This window comes from Varanus komodoensis, unplaced genomic scaffold (genome assembly GCF_004798865.1).
Source record: "Varanus komodoensis strain SLA01 unplaced genomic scaffold, ASM479886v1 scaffold4, whole genome shotgun sequence".
NCBI lineage: Eukaryota > Metazoa > Chordata > Lepidosauria > Squamata > Varanidae > Varanus > Varanus komodoensis.
The window spans coordinates 60689269-60709852 of NW_025335941.1; the positions used below are offsets into that span (position 1 = coordinate 60689269).

The window sequence follows — 20584 nt, forward strand, 5'->3', positions numbered from 1 at the left end:
ACAGTGCCCCAAGCAATGCTATATTGAGCATTCTGTAGCTCTATGGGAAATTGAGAGGTGTGGCTGGAAACTGTTGCTGCCATGTAAGCCCAAAACCAGAGGAGTGCACCGACATGAGGCGAACCCACGGAGGGGCCTCCTAAGCCAGGAACCAGTCCTGGGCGATGGGATACCATCCTGCCAAATCTGTGGCAATGGCCCTGGATTCCAGCTGCATCCAGGCCCAGGTCAAGGTGCTTGTTTGAGCTTTGGAAGCCCTCTGTGTCTCGCATCCTGCACAGCAGAGGTGGCTACTGATGAATTGGAGAGGAGAGGAGAGGAGAGGAGAGGAGAGGAGAAATGCATTGCCCAAGAAAGTGGATTCTGTTAATGTTGCATGGGCTCAATGACAGGTCTGGATGCACTTTTAGAAATAATTAATACAATATACATGTGTTTGAAAGATTTCCTTCAAAAGGTCTGGTGGCATTTGAAGAGCAGTGGAAAATCCACTTCTTAGGTAAGGCTGCAGACTTGGGACTCCCAAAGGACACGCTAATTGTTGACCAGTGTGGGTTTTTTCTGGTTGGTTCGCATTGCTATAGCTATTGTTTCTGATTGTCTGAGGGTTTTAAAGGGCATTGTTGGGGTCAGTTTATAAGCTGTGTTTCTTCTGAGCTGCAAAAGGAGAGGCAAAACCATGGGAAAAATGGTTTTGGCCAAACCAGAGATCAAGCATGATCTGCCTCTGTGGTAGTTCTTTATGGAACTGGTCTTGAGGCCTAAGAGCTCCTGCAGATGTGGAACTTCTGCATCTGGTTCTCCTGTGAAATTCTTCTGGATCTGGGTGGATGCTGGACAGCCCTCCCTGAGTGTCTGCCGTAAGGGGAGGTTTGCTGGACAGCAACCAGGCATGTTTGGCATAAAGGTCCTTCTGCTGATAACAAAACCTTAAGAGAGGGGGCAGGGAAGCTGCATGAAAGCTGGGAAACCAGTCAAGCATTGATGAGTCCCACAGGGACCCCAGAAAGCCAGACTGGGACCTCAGAGGGTCAGATTCAGTGGGATTCAGGCCTCAGACCTGAAGTTCTGCATCACTAGTTTCTATAAACCCATCCCTGAAGCAGATCTGGAAACCACAGATTTGACATGGCTTTCTAATCCTGTTTTGGAGCAAGTGTTTTGCCAAGGTATGAGATACTTGGAAGGTGCAAAGAAAAGGATGCGTATGCATAAGATCATGGGGAAATGCTTGGACCATGACATCTGGAACAAGCCAAAATTATGCAGATGCAAGCCATGTAGTCAAATTCACCAGCCAGGAACTGTACACACTGTGCACCTTCTGAAGCTTCTGAAAAGGCTGAGCTTTTTCCTTTTTGCATGTGTCCAAAAGCACAAGATCTGCTTATGGACTGACGGAGGCCTGGGGGCCTTGAGAAGTGCTGCTGGAGAATTCCCAGGCAACGTAGCCTATGCTGGAGGTCCGGAGCTGCACTCCTGAAGGCCTTCGCTATTTCCGATTTGCCCAAGGCCCTTCAGATCAGTGAAGGGGCAGAGGCTTCAGGTGGTGCAATGTGTTGGTCCTTGGAAGCTCTCTGGCCAGCATCTGGTTTCTGGACCCAAGGCCATGGCCAGCTTGGCTTTTCTCTCCCCTCTGCTATTTTAGACTGCCTGGGCCACACGCGTCACTCACTGCCCTGAAGGCAGGACTCTTGCCTTTTGGAGCATGAAGAGCAACTGAAAGGTGAAGTTTGTGTCGAAGGAAGTTCTTCTTCGGAGTGGGAATCTAATTTATTTATTTATTTAATTTAAAACATTTCTATGCCGCCCCCATCGCAACAAAGCCTCGGGGTGGCTCACAACAAGAACAAAATATACAAATATAACAAATTATACAATAAAAATATTAAAACCCAGTGCATCTTGGCTTAAAAGGTTTAAAATCCTATAAATACCAATAAATTAACAATTAAAATAAGTTTTAAATAAAAAGGTCTTAGCCTGGCGCCAAAAAACAAATAACGACGGCGCCAGACGGACCTCTCTGGGGAGTGCATTCCATAGGTGGGGCGCCACCGCAGAGAAGGCCCTCCTCCGGGTACTCACCCTCCTAATATCATTCACAGAGGGTTTCTGGAGAAGGGCATCTGTTGCTGATCCCAAGGGGTGGGAGGGCATATATGGACACAAGCGTTCCTTCCGGGTTCTCATGGAGTAATCCTTGCTTCTTGCGGCCTCCCCATCGCTCATCTCCCCCAAACCTGAATGATTCATGAAAGCTGTGAGAAATATCTGCACAGTATCTAGGCATGGGATGATAGACAAATTCATGGAGGAGAAGGCTATCCATGGCTACTAGTTCTGACGGCTAGATGCTACCTTGAGTATCTGGAGCAGGCTGCCTCTCTAGCATGGTGGGAGGGTGGAGTTGCACTCGTGCCTTGCTTGTGGGATCCTGGGGCAGCTGGTTGGCCGCTGCGTGGACAGAATGCTGTGGTCTAGACAGCCCCTTGGCCTGGCCCAGCAGGGCTCTTCTTATGCTCTTAGACCAGGTCACTGATCCATGTTCTAACCTGATGTCATCTGCAATGACCAGCAGAGGCTGTCCAGGGTTTCAGGTCTTCTTCAGCCCTGCTCCATGGCCCCCTGTTTAGCGGTGTTACCAGGGACTGACCCAGGGATCTGGCACATTTATTTATTTATTTATTTATTAAAACATTTTTATGCCGCCCCATTCGCCGAAGCCTTGGGGTGGCTTACAACAATAAATTAAAATAATTATAATCTTAAATTAAAAAATATAAACATTAGATTAAAAATACAAAAATACAGTATAAAATAAGCCACCCTGGCCAGATAAAATCCAATAATATTAACAGTTAAAATGCCGCTTAAATAAAAAGGTCTTTGCCTGACGCCGAAAAACAAATAACGACGGCGCCAGGCGGACCTCTCTGGGGAGCGCATTCCATAGATTGGGCGCCACTGCTGAGAAAGCCCTCCTCCGAGTACCTACCCTCCTAATTTCTTTCACAGAGGGTTCCCGGAGAAGGGCCTCTCCCGCCGATCTCAGGCGGCGGCTGGGCATATATGGATGTAAGCGCTCCTTCAGGTAACATATAAGGCCCTGTCCATTCAGTACTGTATAGACCCACTTTCCCCAGCCTGATGCCCTCCAGAAGTGACAGTTCCTCTCTCTGCAGCTGTACAGCAAGCTAAGTCGCCATGTCATATTTGCCAAGCTGGAAAGGTGCAGGACTGCAGCCAGATGGGTGACCACATGTGGCAACAGAGCAGGGGGCTGGAGTTAAGGGCCTTATAGGCCACTTCCATCTCTGCTACTACTCTGCTCTATTCTACTCTACTCTACTCTACTCTACTCTGTTCCCAGCATCCCTGACTATTGGCCATGCTAGCTAGGAGTGATGGGAGCTGAAAGCCAAAACATCTGGAGGGTACCAGTTTGGAGAAGGCTGCCATGTACAAGGAGACATTGGGTGCATGCCAAGATGCCAGACAGCGTCCTTGTACACTTTTGGTGGGGAAGGGTGACCACATCTTGTGCCACACATGCCATGTACGTCAACTGACAACTTTTGCCCTAAACATAACGATAACAGTGGTGTGCAAATGTTCCATTGTAGATCAGCTGCAACTCTTTCATTTCAATTTATGTATGTTCAAGGACGAGAGAGTCGCATGCATGTGTTAATTTCTCAGGACCCCACATGGTCTGAGAATATGGCGTGGTCCAAGAAAAACCCAGTTGGATCAGAACAAAGTCCTGATTTCTCAAGCATCTGCATTCCCAAAATGGCCAAGCAGATGTCTACATACAAGACGTCCACAAGGAGGACACGAGGGTGCTAGCTTGCCTGCCCTGGCAACTTGTATTCAGAGGCATGAAGCTTCCAGACCTGGAGGTGGCAGTTAGCCATGCATCACAGCAGCACGGCCTTTTGCAACCCGGTGCTTTCCAGATGTGTTTGTTTATTTGTTTGTTTATTAAAAGCTTTTTTATACCATCCTGTCACAAAACTCTGAGGACAGTACTACAGTAAGAGGAACAGCGTCATCAATCTCCCAATAAAACCCAGTTAAAATAACAATTAAGGCTCAAAATGTTGGGAAAATAAAATGTGTGGAACTGCAACTCTCACAGTTCCCAGACGGAATTAGGTAGCTGCAGTCAAATACATCTGAAGGTTCCAAAAGCATGTGCACACCCAATGCTCTTTTGCTGGCTTCTGAGAGAACAGAAATATGGGATCCTTCTGAACATTTCCATGCAGGTTGCTTTCTTCTCCTAAACGCCTCATTATCGACAACCTCAGAAATTGCACAGTGGGTCTCTTTCTCTCTCACTCTCTCTCACTCTCTGCCTGTGCCTCACTTTTCCCTTCAGAGACAGGAGACATCTTTAACAGCCTCTTTGGTGATGATGGAGACATCATTTTCTGATACACCTTGTTGTGAAAAGGACATAACTATTAAAAAGGACGATATCACTGCTGGAACATGATTCTGACATCTTCCAGCAGGATTTCAGTGCTTTGAGATTTCCGGTGCTGTAGAAGCAACTGAGCAAATGTTTCCATCATGTCACTTTATGTCAAACCCCAGCTTTGTTCCATCTCCTTGGCATTCTTGGCCTAGAATTTAAAGCATCTCTGTCAGGAGACAGGCATGGTGGAAGAAGAAAGGCTCACTGGAGTAGCTCTACTTCCCACTCTGGTACCGAAAGCATGTCTGTGAGCTAAGAATCATGCTAATGAGAGCAATCAGAGAGTCATTTTTAACATCAATTTTTTTATGTTTCTTGCTCCCAGCACATGGCCAGGAGAAAGAGATACATGAGCACAGGGTGAGCAGGCTCTGAAATCTTCCAGAGGTTGCCCAATCCTTGCACACTGCAGGTTGGCTGTTGCCATTTGTAATTTGCCGGGGTTGTTATGCCAACTTTAAGGGTAGAACCGTCTGAAGGAAACGTCAGGAGAGAGGTAGGCCTGGTCTTTCCTCTGCTGCTGGAAACCAGGGCAAACAGAAGCGGAGACGGGTGAGCTTTGACACCCTCTGCAGCAGAGATGAGGCATTAGGAACAAAGGGATAGAAGCTAGGTGTGGTACTGCACTTGCCTACCCTGAAATTCCAAGGCCTGTGCTTCTCAGGGAAGGGGAGGCATGGTACAGCTCCACCACCTGTCCTATGGGAGCATCAACTCAGGTTGGCATATAGGCAGTCCAAGCTGCAGGGTTTCCCCTTGGTGTCCAGAGATCTTCATCTCTTGATGATGCTCTCAGTCCTGCATGTAGCAGGTGGCTGGACCAATCAGCCGACAGGGTGCCACTAACTTGTTTTGCAATTATGCAGAAGGGGGAAATGGTAACATAAGTCATCTTGTCCTATGTAGCTTCCTTGAGCAGCCATACCGTACAGATCGGGCCTACTGTGTCTGCAGAAGCATCTCAGAAAGATGTTGGAGTAGAGTTAGATTGAGCTGCAGCACAGGAGGGAACAGTGGAAACAAAAGAGCCATGGAAAGCAGAGAGAAAAGATCTGAGCCAAGCTGCTTCTGAAGCCACAGCAAAGTCAGAGAATTTCTGAAGAGAAGCAGGAAGGGGAAAGAGATGCGACTGTTCCAGGGTGGGATTTCAGTTGAGGAGGAGGAGGAGGAGGGAGATGTTCCAAGTGGCTCTGAGAAAGCAGGAATCTTCTTGAGGGTTTGGGATCCTGGACAGGGAGAGTTTTTGTTAGTTTTAATTAGTCTGAAATGAGCTTTCAGCTGGGCCATGCTGCATTAATGAAGTGATTCTATAGAAAGCTAACGACAGTTATTGATTTCTGTAGAACCTTAATCTGTAACCAAAGCCCACTTGCTTGCTGGCAGTTTCACAGAATAAAGTCTGTTGATTTGCATAAAACATGACTCCAAAGGGGAGAGAAAAGTGACCCCTGCACATGCAAAAATTGAGAACTGGGGTGGAATGAATGAGATCAGTGGCTGGAATTGGACACTGAAGCACTACCAGTGAGAAGAGATGGCACCTGAGCTGCAGCAGGTGTGAAATACTGCTCCACTGAGCAAGCAAGAGTGGAAAGCTTGCTTAGGTGTTCCTACCAGGCCTGTCCTGTCCAAAAGCTTGATCCTTCCTGCCCATTGCAGAGGCAGGTCGCTCACTAGATGAGCCCATGCGTCCCTGGGAGCTGAGATGCTCCAGGGCAATTGACCACAATTTTCATTTGGTCCTGTTTAGCATCGGAACATATCCCAACTGGTTCTGAGATAGCCCAGTGGTCAACTAACCTGCACTCATACAGGCCAACGTGACCACAGACTCAAAGTAAATTGAAATGCTGCAAGGGCAGGCTCCTTGAGAAGGCAAGACTCCCCGGGGAAGACAATCATGCTCTGGAACATTGAAGGCAGAAGAAGAAAAGCAAGGCCAGCGATGAGATGGATGATGCCATCACGGAAGAAGCCACAGCCTTGAACTCAGAAGAGCTGAGCAGGGCTGTGATGGGCAGGACATTTTGCGGGGCTTCCAGAGGGCCGCCCTGAGTCAGAGATGACTTGATGGTGCACAGCAACAAGGGCGCAATCCTACAGAAATGTCTATAGCCCTCCGTGCGCAGTGCATTATGGGCATCCTGTGGAGAGCAGGGGAAGTGCAGAGGTGGCCTTTCTTTTCTCCCAACCCACAGAAGCCCTTCTCCAAGGTCACAGTTACCACCTCAGAGAAGTGGTGTGTGTGTGTGTGTGTGTCTTTTCCATACCAGTATTGTTGGTTAGAGCGATTTTCCAAGCACAGAGCTGGGAATCCAAAAATTCCTAACAGCCAGAAGATTGTGCTGGTAATACTTCATTTTCAAAAATTGCAAGGAACGTAAGAAATTATTGGGGTGGCTACATGAGTACAATTCAGAAATATTGATGTGGTTATATTATCAGTGCTGACAGAAAATGCAACATAAACTTGAGATTACCAAAAAGGAAACTGGTTGACAAGGATGGCATAGGGCATATTCCAATTAAAGGAGTTGACTGGATTACCAGGAGTGCTTTTCAATAATATTACTTCCCCATGGTGCTCTCCTGAGCTCACTCTGTGCTTTTACAGCTAAACCAGAGCTTGCTAAATCTTCTAACTTCTCCCAGATGTGAGTATTAAAAATAAAGCTAAAGCATTATTAGTTTTTCCCAGAGATCTGAAAAGTCAACTGTAGCACCTTTGTAGTTAACTGTAGAGCCTAGAATGAAAAAAGTCCAAAAGTGGAAATTAAATAGCCTAAACAAGTTTTTTAAAAACTTTCCTGGACTAGGGGTGTAATCCTATGGTTGTTTAGACTGAAGAAGAATCCTACGACTCCTAATATGCTCCAGCCAGCAATGGCTGGAACATGCTGAGAATTGTAGGCCTTTTTTCTAATCATGTACAGGATTGTACCTTTAAGGAGTGGATTCTGGTGTTGGGCATGCCGGAAAGCCCACAGCCGCTGCCCCAGTGACTCCATCCAGCCACCTCATCCTCTGCTGTCCCCTCCTTCTTTTGCCATCTATTGTTCCCTGCATTAGGCTCTTATCCAGGGTGTCCTTCCTTCTCATTAGGTGGCCAAAGTATTTGAGTTTCATCTTCAGTATCTGGCCTTCTAAATTAAAGAAGTTAAGTTTGACTCTCAGGTAGCTTCAGCTCTGGAAATGATTCTAAGTCTCAGATTCCAAGTTCGGGTTTAACTAGGGTTGGGACAAACCTTGGCAAAGTCTGTCATTCTAGTATTTGAGGGCTTTCTCTTGTGCTGAGCCTGATTTTGCCAAGTGAGCCAAGCAGAGAGGAAGTCTGCAAATGCTCACTAAATAAAGGTTGTGCCGCTGCCATTTTTTTCCCCATATTGGGTGGCGATAGGAGAGGGATATTGCTTGCACAATGCATGCCACTCCGCGAATGCTGGGCGCGCTTGCAGGGACTTGGATGCAGGGTTGCTTCCGAGTAGACTGGAGCCTGTGGAGCTCAGCCCACAGCACTGGACAGATGTCCACCCCAAACAGATTCCTCATGCATCCCTAGTTTTAACTTCAGAGAGTACAGGGTTACCATTATTGGCCCATTAAAGTGCAGAAGTTAAAGTCTTGGAGTCTAGAAAGGTCCATCGTTACCCAAATCCTTGAGTCTGGTGGTCCAGCAACAATCAGAAATGAATTGAGTGGCAGTGAGAGAGTGAAGTGACGTGAACCTGAGTTCCCTCTGCACTTGTTCTGGCCAGAGGTTGTGGGACGACTGTGTGCCAATCAAAAGTGGGGTGCCTGGTGAGATCACTGAGACCACTGCTTCACCAATTAGAAGTGCTGTCTCTATAGATCCCCCAACCATCTTCAGCACAATTGCGAATGGGTTAACCTTAGACCTCTCTAAATCTTTGCTGAAGGTCTGCCAGCCAAGCGCATTATCTTGACTGGCACCTGGTACAACCTCCTGGACTATATGGACACCTTCAGTCATCTACACCAAACGTGCCCCTTTTCAGCCATTCTGCATGCTACCATTGTGGGTGAGCACCTTCTTTGCTCCCCCTTTTAATTGCAGGTGCACAGCACACGGTCCTTTGGCTTCTGATTGGTCCCTGAGTCAGTGATCCCCACCTCTGTGTCTTAGTGGAAAGTTTGCAAAACGGAGCTCAGCAACAGCCTTACCTTTGTTCTGGACTGAGCTGATTGCAAAGGCTGCTTCGTTATTTTCTTTTGAGGTTTCAAAAGTATTATAATGCTGTGGCATTAACTGGTATAAAAGCCACGAGTCGGGGTCTTCTTGCCCATAGGTCAGGGGTCTATAATATGTCTAGATCTTCTTAAATATAAATATAGGATCACATAGCAGGGTCTTCTCATAGGTCCACCCAAGAACTTCATTCAGACAATTCCACCACCCCCATCTACAACTTGAATTGGCTTCGTCAGTCCTCTGTGAGCAAAATCTTGGTCTCGATTCCAGGTTAACACATGATACCATTGCTTAGGGCAGGAGTGGGCAGCCTATAGGCACATGTAGCTGTTGGCCCAATTTCACATGACCCTCAGCCTAATTTCAAGAGCTCTCCATGAGCCGTTAGTCCAGGCTTCTGATAATCTGCTGGGAAAAGAAGCAAGAAATGGGCATGAGGGGAAAAAGGAAGAAGGTGTGGTGGCTTCAGGACTACCTACAACCAATATGCATTTCCTGACAGATTACCTAAAAGGAGATGCAGCCCTTGAGAGGGAAAAAAGATTGCCCCAGAATCATAACTACAGAAGAATTACAAAACTTTACTGTCCACAGAGAAGAAACTGAAACTGTGGAATATTTTGCATACCTTGGCTCATTTGTCAATTCAAAGGGAGACTTCAGCCAAAAAATTAGGAAAAGACTGAGGTTTGGAAGGTCATCCATGAGGGAATGAGAAAAGCTCATCAAGTGGACCGATGTTTCACTCAGTACCAAGGCTAAGATCATCCACACTATTATGTTCCTGATCACTATCTATAGGTGTGAAAGCTGGACCATGAAGAAAGCTGGCTGGGAGAAAATAGTGGTGTTCAAAACATGTTGCTGGGAGACAGCTTTGCGGACAAAGAGATGAACAAGTGCGTCCAAGATAAATCAAAGCAGAACTTTCCTGGAAGTAAAAACGACAAATCTGCAGCTATCCTACTTTGGGCATATAATCAGAAGCCAAGACCTGCGGAAGAAGACAACTGTTCTAGGGGATGTTGAAGGCAGAACAAGAAGAGGAACACCACCTATGAAACGGACAGACTCCATCAAGGAAGCCATAGCCTTGCATTTAAAATGGCCGAGCAGGGCTGTGTAAAGGGCAAGACATTTTCGAGAGCTTTTATCCATAGGCTCCATAGCCTGGAGATGACCTGATGGCACATCACCACCTCTGATTCAGCAGGACAGAAGCTCAGTGGTGGAACACAAGATGCTTTGTGTGAGGAAGGTCACGGATCAAGTTCCTGGACTTTCTCAAGGAAAGACTCAGGTACCCAGGGATGGAAGTCCTTTATCTGAGGACCTGAAGAGGCCTTGTCAATCCAAGCAGGCCAGCCTCGCCCAACCAGGCATCTTCCAGAGGTAGTTGGCCTGAAATTTCCAGAATTCTTGGAGCAGCAGTCCAAACACATCTGGAAAGTGTCAGGGTGGGAAAGGCTTGAGAGGCAGAGAGTTCTTCTGGACTAAGAACTGGCTTGTTTGAGCAGGTCTCGAGAAGCTTCCTGTGATAAAATGGCCCAAAAAGGGGGAAAGAAGAAGCAGATGAAGAAAAGAAAGAGTTTGAGGGAGAAAGGAATGATGCCCTCTCGCTCTGGGGTGAGAAGCAGCTGGCCTTCCACATCAGTGACTGGGAGAAAATCAAACTGGTTTGGGAAAAAAGCTGCTTTTCCTTTGGGTGGATGAAGGCATCCCAAGAAGCTCTTTCTTTATAAACCAACAGCAAAATTTGATGGCTGAACAGAAGGCAAGCCAGCATGTTTTCTTTCCTTCCCTCTGGCTGTGTGCACATCTTAGGCTCTTCATTAAATAGCATATATATTTTAAGAATAGATACTGATTTGCATCCATTGTTTTCTCCTCACACACCCCGCACATTTCTTTTGGGTGTAAAGCGCTCTTTTCTGACATTCCTAACCTTAAACGTTTTCTTTCCTGTGCATTTTCGCCTTTGTCGGGGTGCCCTTGGTGGCAGACGCCGATGGCTAATTGAATATAGCGATGGTCTGATTTTTGGGTTAGCTGCTTGGCCTGATTTTATTAGAAATGCTTCTTCTGTTTATGTGGAAAAATTGTGCCTTCTTGCTAATCCCATTATAACATAATTCCACAGCTTCTAATTGTCCTCATGGGGTGTTTTATTTTTTAGGAACGGATGGTACTTTAACTGTTTGTCAGATGTCCCTTCTAAAATTGAGGATGAGCAACTGTCGCTCATTCTGCTTCATTTTTGTTTGTTTATTTATATATTTATTTATGGAAAGGTTGGCCGTGCCGCCACAGGCTGTTCTTGTCACCTTCTGGTTTAAGTTGGTGACTTCCAAAAATTAATTTCTGAACAAGCACATGTACGGTTTGCAGCTGTTTTCAGTTTGCATTGTGGGTCTTCTCCTTTCAGCTTGGTGATGAGTACCAGTGCTTCTGGAATAATGGGGGGTGTTTGTTGTTGTTAGTTGCAAAGTCGTGTCTGACCCATCGCCACCCCATGGACAACATTCCTCCAGGCCTTCCTGTCCTCCACCATCGAGTCCACTCAAGCTCACACCAGCTGCTTCAGTGACTCCATCCAGGCACCTCATTCTCTGCCGTCCCCTCCTCCTTTTGCCATCTATTGTTCCCAGCATCAGGCTCTTCTCCAGGGAGTCCTTCCTGCTCATCGGGTGCCCAAAGTATTTGAGTTTCATCTTCAGGATCTGGCCTTCTAAAGAGCAGTCAGGGTTGATCTCCTCTAGGAAGGGGGTATTTAGAGTTCTTCAAATCTGCCAGGTTTGCTTTCTTCTGCATTTCAGTTTTTAAAATCTCATGCTCATTCTTTCCCAAAAGTGAAGAACACAACAAAATTTGGTAGGTTCTTATCAAACGTAGTTGTCACCCATCTGCACCAGCCAAACTGGATAAGAGCAGCTATTTCCAGCACTGAGAAGACCACGTTGTATCTGCCAACCATGATGAGAAACATCTCAGAAAAAAGCGGTATCAAGACTATTTCAGCACTTACGTGGTTGAAATCACAAGGACTGAAATACATGCCTTTGAGAGCGAAGTACTCACAGCACTAGCCTTGGAAGGGTTAATCAGTTGGGTGGGTGTTGGTTGCTGCCATATTCATTTTTAAAGTCTCATTCTTTTGTCCCAGATCTGGGGGACTTGGCAGATTTGGGTAAATTCTTATCCAAATTAAACCAGAACAGAATATCGCTAATCAAAATTATTTCACCTTGGGTGTTCATTAATGTCCAGATGTCTGCATGCAGACTGGTTTGAGCTAAATTCTGAAAACAAAGACTCTAAAGCAGCATTATTTGGGAATAATTCAGAATCCCCAAGTTTGGGAAGACACACAGAGAGGGAGAATTTTATAAGCACTTCCCATCATGAAATCAGGATGATCCTATCAGTGTTAATATGGGAACTAAATTTGCCACCAAATCCTGCCTAACACATAATACAAGAAGATTTAGGAAGGCCATATTCAAGTGTCACTTTAGATGAAATTTCAAAAGAATGTGAATAATGTCTGTAACTTTTCTTGGAGAGTGTTCAAGAAATATCACGGCAAAATGGAATGTGTCCTGATGACAGTGACCCTGAGTTTTTGAGTGGAGCCCATGGCTCATGTGGAAAGGCAGAAGGACTGAGGAAGAGTGAGCACAGAGAAAAGGTCATTAGGATGTGGTATGCCTGCCCTCTTCAAATATGTGAAGGGCTTTCACATGGACGATGGAGTCAATTGGAACAAAGACAACAGGGCTCAGTTACAAGAAATGGGCTTTCAGTGTTGGAAAACCTTTCAGATCGTACGAGTATCAGAAGGTGGTGAAATTTCCTTCGTTAAATAGGTGGACGGCTGCTGATCAGGGATCCTACAGGCGGTTGGGCTAGAATACTTTTGAGGTACATTCCAGACCCATAATTCTGGAATGTGTGTGTGGAATGGGCTTCCACGAAAGGTCGTGGAGGCCGCATCGGTGCGGGTGTTCAAGGATAGGCTGGACGTCCACATGGTGGGCATGTCGTGAGCAGAGCCGGCTGGTGCCAGAGGTCAGACTAGATGGCTCGGGAAACCCCTTCTGACTCGCTCTGTTTCTATGTTTCTACATACTTCTAATTTCCAGAGCAAATTCTACTTTGCAGTGCGTTAATTTGCATGGAATGAGGGTGCGCCATGGCATCAGCTTGGCAGCTTATGTTAGGAATTTTCATTGCAATTTCTTCTTTGCTACCATTCTTCGTCTTAGTGTGTGAAGGTGTAGGTGCTGATGGAGAGGGCTGGCACTGGTTTTTTGTGACATGGATCAACACAGTGCCTGGATTCCTGGATTCTTCTTAGGGCGTGGGATGAGGGATGGTATCAAAACTGTTACGATTTGTACCTGCAGTTAAAATTGCCCACTAGGGAGGTTTGAAGATGGATGAGGCGGGAGGCCAATTGTGAGATGCACTAACTCCATAAAAGAAGCCACAACCTTGAGTTTACAGGAGCTGAGCAGGTCTGTCAAAGGCAGGACTTTCTGGAGGGCTCCCAGCCATAGGGGCACCATAAGTCAGAATCAGCTTGATGGCACGAAACAGCAGCAGCAAATCTTCAGCGTGCTTATTCAGAAGCTTCCTGCAAAGTCGAGTCGGCTTTATTCCTTACTAAGCATGATTAGGATTGTAACAACAACAAATGGCAGTGCTATTCAATGGGTCCAATTTGGGGGGAGTCTGCCTTTGTACTCTCTGTTTAAAATTCAGTTCAAGGAGAATCCATCAGGTATCAGTGCAATGTCAGGTGATTGTGTGCCTCGCTCAGGCCTTCAGTGGCCTCCCTTGTGTGACTTATGTGATCAAAGATGGCAAATGTGGGTTTATAGATCCACTTGTCTTCATCCACCCAGGGTAAATGACTTTCTCACTCTTCCAACTATATGGTGTGATCTTAATGGAAAAAGAGACTGCTGCCTTCAGTCTAGTGACCTGGAATAAATTGCCATTTCCCTCACTTTGCTTTCATTTCATTTCCCATTGGAGCTGCATGCTAATAAGACAATGCACAGGGTAGACACACAGAGGTGGAGAAATGCACAGGGATGCACTGCATTGGGAAAATATATATAGTGATCATTTGCCTTGTGTCAGACCAATGGTTCCACTAATCCAGCATTCAGTCTGGTCTGGGGAGACTTTTGCAGAGTTTCTTTGGCACCCCAGTTGAATTTCTCCTCTTCATAACACAAGGGACAACTGCCATTTAATTCTGTAAACCAAGGGATGACCACTTACAGCATTCCAAATAGCTTGGCCTACAACTTCCATGATTCATCGCCATTTATTCTGCTTGCTCAGTCTGATAGGAGTTGGAGGCCAAAACATTTGGATGGTGACAATTTGCACAAACCTGCAAGAACTGTTGGCAAATATTGTGTCTTGCTTGTTTTAGAGTGGTTTTAATCCAGCACTAAAGCAGGTGTTAAAAAACCCCACCTATCTAACCCAGTTAGCAGAGTGGTCACAACTTTCCAAAGAAATGGGCCAGACACGTCACAGGACAAGTTCTCAAGGCAGGATGCCATCAGAGAAATAGTTTTGTGCCACAAACACACCTGTAGCATGTCAAGGAGGGCTAAAGTGCCTGTGCAGGGATGCTATTATGGTCGATCATCTGGATAATTGTACTTTGGCTTAGGACACAATCAGTTGGGATGCTCCTAAACATCTGATCTAGAGGACGTCAGGCATTGTACACAGAACGGAAGGAGAGATGCAAGTCAACTCTGCTTTCTTCCAACCCTGAAGAGCACATAGACAGCTGATTTTGGCCCTCTGGGGAAGGTGCTTCGGAGCGGAAGGGAAAGGGGCTGAGGTGCCACTAACATTCATTGTCTCCTCTCTGCGTCCCACCCCGATTATCCCCCAAAGGCTATCTCTGCGGGGAGGGGGGTTCTAACCTCAATGGTGGGGATCCAAACAGCCCTGATCTTGCTGTCAGGTGGCACACAGGTTTGTTCTACCTGGATTGCAAAGCTTTAAAATAAAAGTGCATTCCTAGCATTGTTGGATAACGCACATATAATAGGCTGAGCATATTTTATGGAATTCAGGAAATGTTTTAGGAGCCTTTCTACAGGCAATGGTGGGTGCTATCCTCTTGGATCTGACTTGTGAGCTGATTATCCAGCCTTGTGTAGAGTGATGCTGAATGTCTCACGCATTTAAATTCATGCATGCACAACTTTTGCATTTAGAGCCGTTATGCTGACAGCTCAGAGCTCCAAGGCCAAAACACAAATCTTGTCTGAGTGCTTCTTCGAAATGAGAGTTCTTTATCACCCATAGCAGGAGGGAAGCACTGGGCTTATTTTGGAAAGGCATCTGTTTTGGGGAGGGCTTTAAAGTTGGTTAGTCAGGATCGCTTGCATACTTAAACATAGTTTGAAAGAAGCTCTGAGCTGGGGCATACGGCTTGCCAGGCAATCTCCAAGTGATGGAACAATTGTGGCCACAGCCTTTCCCACCACCACCGCGTAGGGAGGAAAGAACACATGCCATGAACATGGATACTTCCAGGATCAGTCGAGTCTTCTCTAGTTAAAGAATCTGATCTATCTGGGATGGGAGAATTGTTCTTGGCCAAGTTTGCTTGACAACCTAGTGAGTCACTGCCAGTTACAGCGAAATTTCTTGGCATAGGTGAAACAGTTATCTAATGTCATATGAGGCAGCTCCCTACATACATTGGCATCTTTTCTGTTGCAAAAAATTTGGCTTGCAAAAGTTTGCTAGGGTGGCCACTTATGAACAGCCCACCACGAAAGAGGACTTGATTTCCATAAAGGGCAAGTGCTAATTTTTACATAGTTTAGCACACCGAAAAATCCTTACTGTGATTGTAGATAGAAATGTATATCTTACTACAGTGTAGCGGATGGTGAGCAGCTGATGTTTGTGCCATGCCCATTCCCAGAGATGGCCCAGCTGTTCTCTAGGATGGTTCTGGATCTTTCAAGTGGACTTAGATTGGGCAGCCCTTCAAATAGAAGAGACCTTCAAAACACCACCACCATCATAGAAACAGAGTGAGTCAGAAGGGGCCTCCTGGGCCATCTAGTCTGACCCCCAGCACCGGCCAGCTCCACTCATGACATGCCCACCATGTGCATGTCTAGCCTATCTTTGAACACCGTCACCAATGGGGCCTCCACCACCTCCTAGGGGTCTTAACTCTCAGGAAGTACTTCCTGGCATCCAAATTGAACTTTGGTTCCTTGAGCTTGGTTCTGTTGGAGCACATCCTACCTTCCTCTGCAGGGAGAACAGGTCTCTACCTACCTCTGTGTGACATCCCCTCACATACCTGTATGTCGCCAACAGATCCCCTCGGAGTCTCCTCTTCTCCAGGCTAAAGAGACCCAGTTCCCTCAGTCTCACCTCATACGGCTTTCCCTGCAATCTGGCCACCATCCTTGTGGCCCTACGCTGCACTGACTCTAACCTGCACTGACCATCATCATCATCATCACATTTATACCCCATCTTTCTTCCCCTTTCAAGGAACCCAAGGTGGCTTACAAGTTCTCCTCTTCATTTTAGCCTCTTAACAACAATCCTGTGAGGAAGGTTATATAACCGGCCATTAACTGGCCCAGAATCACCAGCTGAGTTCCGTGGCCAAGTGGGGACCAGAACCCCAATCTGCTGAGTCACTGCCCAAGATTCTTAACTGCTACACCACACTGGCTGTCACAGAGGACTGTCCTGTGTGAAAGAGGCCACACCGCCACTGTAGCCTCCACTGACACTGACACACTCTAATCTGCAAGCACACTGGTTTGGCAGACAGAAATGCTTTGATGTTTGTGATGTCCGCCGTCCAATGTGAACAAAACCTCTTCTTCCCTGCTCTGTCCTTAGGTCTGGGGTTCAGCATTGCTGGCGGCGTGGGGAACCAGCACATTCCCGGAGACAACAGTATCTACGTTACTAAAATTATTGATGGAGGAGCAGCACAGAAGGATGGGAGGTTGCAGGTTGGAGACAGGCTCCTTATGGTAAGAAGCCAATATCAAACCTTTACATGTTTATGGATGCCATGAGTGTAACACAAGGCACATTCAGAACTCATCGTACAACAGACCGTGGGCCAGGACAATAAATATTCCTTTCTGGTTGCTTCCTTGCTATGTGTTGGTGGCCTTGAAGAAATCCTACTTATGCAAATCAATTCATTTCCACGTTTGTAAGAAAACTGGCTTAAATTTTTCAAGAAGCCAAGTTAAGCAAGGTCAAGGATCTCTCAGTGAATTCTACAGATGATGTTTATGTTTGTTTTGCTGTCACTGTGAGTATTTTGAAATCTCCATACAGTAGATACAATGAAAGTCACCACATGAAAACTGTTTGTGAGACCAGTTCCTTCTTTCCTGTTTGTGCTCCAAGAAAAGACTTGCCTACTATTGCCTTTATGTGGCAGTACAGATTGGGCCCAGATCAAGAAACCAAGCAAGCAGGGCGCAGGGACTGTTCGGAGGAGGAGATGGATCAATATGAGGAGGGTTCCTGCTGCTGATATTGTGTCCAAAGGCTTCCAAATCCCTTCCTGCGACTGCAAAAGGCCGGATCCCGAAACAGTGAAGGAACTTTGGGGTCATAACCAATGCATACAGAACTAATATTGGGCCTGATTACCTGTCACAGAAGAGAGTTTCAAGAAGCTCTCCAGATGTTTTGGACACTTATTTATTTATTTATTTAAAATATTTATATGCCGTCCTGTCGCGAAAGCCTCAGAAAGGCTTACATAAATGAAATAACATAAAATATAACATGAATAAATTACCGACCCACACTAGCTACAGTTAAAAACATATAGGAGACAATATTAAAACGTATTAAAATATTGCTGAAATAAAAAGGTCTTAACCTGGCACTGAAAAACAAATAACAACGGCGCCAGGCGGACCTCTCTGGGGAGCGCATTCCATAGTCGGGGCACCACCGCAGAGAAGGCCCTCCTCCGGGTACTTTGCCTCCTAATGTCTTTCACGGAGGGCTCCCGGAAGAGGGCCTCTGCTGCCGATCTCAGGGGGCAGGAGGGCAAATACGGAAGAAGGCGTTCCTTTAGGTATCAGGTCCCAAGCCGTTAAGGGCTTTATAGGTAATAGTAACCATTCATGAATGCTGTCCCCATCAAAGACCCTTTTCCCTGGATCTCACTAGATCCCATAGTCCTCAATGGGATCTTTTTCCACAGCAGACTGGATGGGTGCAGACAATGCAACAAGCCATGGTACTTTTTTACTATCGTGTTGCTTGTGGTATTTCACCATTGTAAGTTTGGTCCTTAGAAACAACAATTAGAAACAGTTTGTTCTGTCATTTCTCTGTACCACCATGGCTTGTTGTGTTGTGTGTCTGAACTCAAGATTGTGGTTTCTACAGTCCTGGTATGCACTTACCACAGTTCCCTGGACAGAGTGGCAACTTCAGGAGCTGCTCTATCCATCCAGCATCTACATGTGAACCAATGAGGAAGAGGCAGATGACATAATAGAGTAATGTACCTAGGAACTGAATTTCAGGAGCAGTAGTTTAGATATGAACCAAAAGTGGGAGGATTGAATGGGGAGGATGGAAACCACAATGGTGTAGAAACCACTTGATTGTCAGGTAGATGATAAAAAACCATGACCCATGGTAACCATGCAGGGTTGCTCATCATGCTGTGCTTTTTGGGCTAGAGTCCCAAAAACTTAGTCTCTGCAGATGATGATGCCCTTTTCGGTCAAGTTTCTGGTTGGTAGTGCTAGTCTGTGTGTGTGTGTTAGCTAGTTCATGATCAAAAGGAATTTTATTGACTTATTGAGCCAGATTCTGCCGGGGAGGGTACCAACAATCTCGCTTTCTGTAAGAAAAAAGCATGTAACTGCTTCAAGTCCTCCTCCAGTCACTACCAACTTACATCCACTCAACTCCAGATGCAACCTATTCAGTTTCGTAATTTGAGAGACAATACAAAGACAATTAGGTAAAACAATAGCCTTGCTTTCTTAAGGCAATTTTAGGCCTTCAGCAAAAAGAGCCGCTTCCGGTTTTTTTAGAGCTCTCCAAATCATGCAGAGCTTTCAAAAGGCCACATGAATAAACAGCAATAGACCAATTATGGCCTGCTAGTTTGCAGATGTTCCTTGGAGAATGTTCTCTTGAGCTGCACTTCAACACACACTAGAAGAAGGAGGAAATGATTTCTGAAGAGTCTTTCACAAAAGGACATAACTTTGCTGCTGCAAAAATTGGCACTTCTCCCCCTCTTCGTTTCAATCCAATCAAACCCCAACGAGCCTTGCAAAGCAGATGTAAAGGGCAATTTTCCACTTGAGTGAGAAATTTAAATAAAATTTGTACATTACCCGGAACTCTTTGCATGCCTTCCCCTCATTCCTCCAACATTCCTGCCAGCTTGAATGCAAACAAAAGTTGCTCAGAGGAACCCAAGTTGCTTGAGAGGCTCTCAGCTTCAAAGATGATGTTGGAGCATTTCCAAATTAGTTAAAGTGGCCAACAAGGAATGCTCATCATAAAACAGACATGAGGGATTATCTGTTGATTGCCTTTGTTTCCCTGCTTTTTCCTCCACAGCCCATAACAGCAAAGACGGGGTTTCCTCACACTCTTTCATCCAGGAGCTTCCCCCAGACTTGTTTAGTTCATGCAGATAAAGCCTTCAGAAAAATGTCAACCATGTTTTCCACCTGTGCTTTTCAAACTTGGTTTGTTTGCAATTTTTTAAAATTTTCCCAAACAAATTTCCCAAAATTCCCTTACCATTTCTCATGGTTGCAAAATTTCCATGAGAAATTGCACAATTTCCTGCAAATGACAGGAAATCTGTCCTTTCCTAGAAAGCAGCAGCTGAACTACAGTACTTCTTGTTTTAGTCACAAGCCTGGCATTAGCAGCAGTGCTGTTGAGAGCTGGTCCCTCTTTGCATTCAGTTTATCAAGCTCAAGACAAACTCTTTGAAGTGCAGTCCTTTTATTGCAATGTAGCAGATTACAGAAGAGCAGGAACTCTCAATAGCCTTATCCGAAAATCGAGGGAGAAGCCTCTGCCTAGGCAGAGGGTTGGGTCCAAACTGGAAATGTCCCCTCGCTTCCTCCCTTTCAGGAAAGTTGCTGTCCTCAGGGTGCCTCTTGCTCCTTGAGGATGAGGCAGCGGGAATGCCAGAGAACCTCTAGCTGGGCAGCTCATTTCTCCCATCACCTCCTTACTGGGTCAAGGACTGGGACTTGCATATCCCCCTCCCATCCTGAAAACCCATCTGCCCCTTCCAACACAGGTTGATTCTCATGTTCCACCTGAGAAACTTCACTAGGTACCCTTGAATGGGTACCTGTCTCTCCCGCTTGCCTCAGAATCAGATGAACCTACCTGAGCAACCTGTAATGAGCAAGAGATGAGTCCCCTCTGTACTCTTCTGCTTGAGTCCAAGTATGGCTACCGGTGCTAACATGCTCTGGGAACCCTCTTAAGTGGAAGATCCCTCTTAAGTGGAAGAACCATACTTAGCAGCCTCCCTGTGAGGGTTCATGGATGGACAATGTGACTGGAACGGCGCTCTATTCCAACGGCCTTGTTGCTCTGTTTGTGGGCTTCACACAGGCAGCTGTTTGGCCACTGTGTGAACTGGATGCCCCAAGACTAGACTGATTCACAGCCTGATCAAGCTCCTTACTTCTTTCCCCAAAATGTGGATAACATGAATACTGATTAAAAGGAAGATCTGTTGAGAATGTCCAAGATGCCTTATCATTGGCATGATGATGCACTCTCAAGGATCAGACATGGGTTGAGTGTGAGTTACTGTGTCATCTGAACCCAGC

The 20584-nt window shown here is 46.0% G+C and overlaps 1 protein-coding gene across 6 annotated transcripts in view; it reads left to right on the top strand.

Moving 5' to 3' along the window:
- The window catches only part of DLG2 (discs large MAGUK scaffold protein 2), a 959957-nt gene that overhangs the window by 702647 nt on the left and 236726 nt on the right, over nt 1–20584 (top strand). For all 6 annotated transcript variants that reach the window (XM_044442340.1, XM_044442334.1, XM_044442335.1 and 3 more), the window contains one exon: nt 16617–16753. In XM_044442340.1, coding sequence (XP_044298275.1) covers nt 16617–16753 — 137 coding nt within the window. The remainder of the gene's footprint in view (nt 1–16616; nt 16754–20584) is intronic.